Here is a 1,638-nt window from a genome sequence, read left to right as displayed (position 1 = left end):
CAAATAAAATAAAACCGAGGGACTAAAAAATTATTCATTTGCATGGAGAAAAACCATATTTAAGCTATTACTAATATTCTCCTTTCCTATTATAACTGTAAATTGAAATGCACTTATTAATTCACATATGATATGATCATATTCGCGCTGAAGATTGAATCATGATTATTAGTGGAACAAAAATTAATGTTCAACTATAGACACATAACATCAAACATAAGGTTGAACATTATTATTAGCTTTAATATTATTGTTTTTGCGAGTAACCATTACATTGTGCACACTCATAGCTATAAACACAACAAAAACAACACCAAATATAATACCAACTATAACTCCAAGTCCTAACTTTTTCCCACTTTTCTCTAATGTTGATCCATTATTACTATGATGAATTTGAGTAGCTTCAACTTTAGCAGCTAGAGGTAATGGTGAACATTTGGATTCAGCACATGGGTCTTTGGTCTCAGATTTTGTTGCATTTGGATGAAAAAAGTTGTATGCTGATGGTGGAAAAGCTTTAGGGTTCTCATAAGCAAGACCATGTTGTGTTCTTTCTTGGGCTATCACAAGTGATAAACAAAGGAGGGTGAGAAATGAGAAACCAATGGGGTTCATGTTTGTATCTTTTGGGTTTGTGTAATTCACTTTGAAGAAGTCGTAGTAGCTTTTGGCATAAGAACTTGTGGGTAGGTTGCCCTAGCTTATATAATGAGCATGTTGCAAGGGAAGAATAAAGATATATTGTCTCAAATCGTATCTCGTACCAATGATAATGAATCAAAAACAACAATAATAATAAATGTTTAATATTTTCATTTGACATGACATGTTTTTATTAATGCGATATAAGATTTGGAACATGGTTTGAGACAATAGATCTATGTTAACAAGGAAGTGGTTATTGTAAAAAATTTAAGGATGGTTGGGAAAATGAGAATAAAGGGGAGCAGGATTATGTTTTGGTAGTCCCTAACATCAACATTGAACTCTTTGTAATTCCTATAGTGCCCATTGTTAAATGTTGATTTTTGTACTTAATTTACAAGTTATTAATCCAATACTCTAATAGCTTTTTATGCCTTCAGTAAATAAGGGTATATATTTGTTGTCTCACAGTTTATGCTACTTCATGTATCATAGATTTGTAATTAGTCAGAAAAATATATTTAAATTAAAATTTAATTATTAAGTATTTTTTAACCAATCACAGGTTTATATCATATAGAATAACATAAACTATAGGATAACACACGTACTCCGGTCAATAAGTTGGGTACTAATGCCTTGATGAAAGTGATACGTTCTTCCATTGTGTTCTTAGTAGAGGAACAACTATAACTACTTTAGATTCCAATTAACAACTAGCCCTCAAATCCATGCCATAACTACTACCACTAAAACATTTTAATATTTTTCTAATTGAGTTGGTAATCACTTATCAATGTGGATTTTCTTCATTATTACATATTTTTCCTATAGTTTAGGGTCACATTTGAAGTAAAATAAGTGTATTGGTTGAGGCAGTTAGGACATAAAAGTCAATTATCTTCTTATCCATGACCTTGTAGATTATTATTTTGCTACTTTGGTTTATTTGGCTCTAACAATGATGCTTATACTTGAGTATGGTATTGG

At 30.8% G+C, this 1,638-nt stretch overlaps 1 protein-coding gene across 1 annotated transcript; it reads right to left on the bottom strand.

Moving 5' to 3' along the window:
• LOC109350604 lies at positions 211-618 on the bottom strand. The gene has a single exon (XM_019591830.1). It carries the CDS (start codon positions 616-618, stop codon positions 211-213), a length of 408 nt encoding a protein of 135 aa, XP_019447375.1.

The sequence above is a fragment of the Lupinus angustifolius genome, chromosome LG06 (assembly GCF_001865875.1).
Source record: "Lupinus angustifolius cultivar Tanjil chromosome LG06, LupAngTanjil_v1.0, whole genome shotgun sequence".
Taxonomy (NCBI): Eukaryota; Viridiplantae; Streptophyta; class Magnoliopsida; order Fabales; family Fabaceae; genus Lupinus; species Lupinus angustifolius.
The sequence above is the reverse complement of the archived record's forward strand: the minus strand, read 5'-3'. Positions and strand labels throughout refer to the sequence as shown.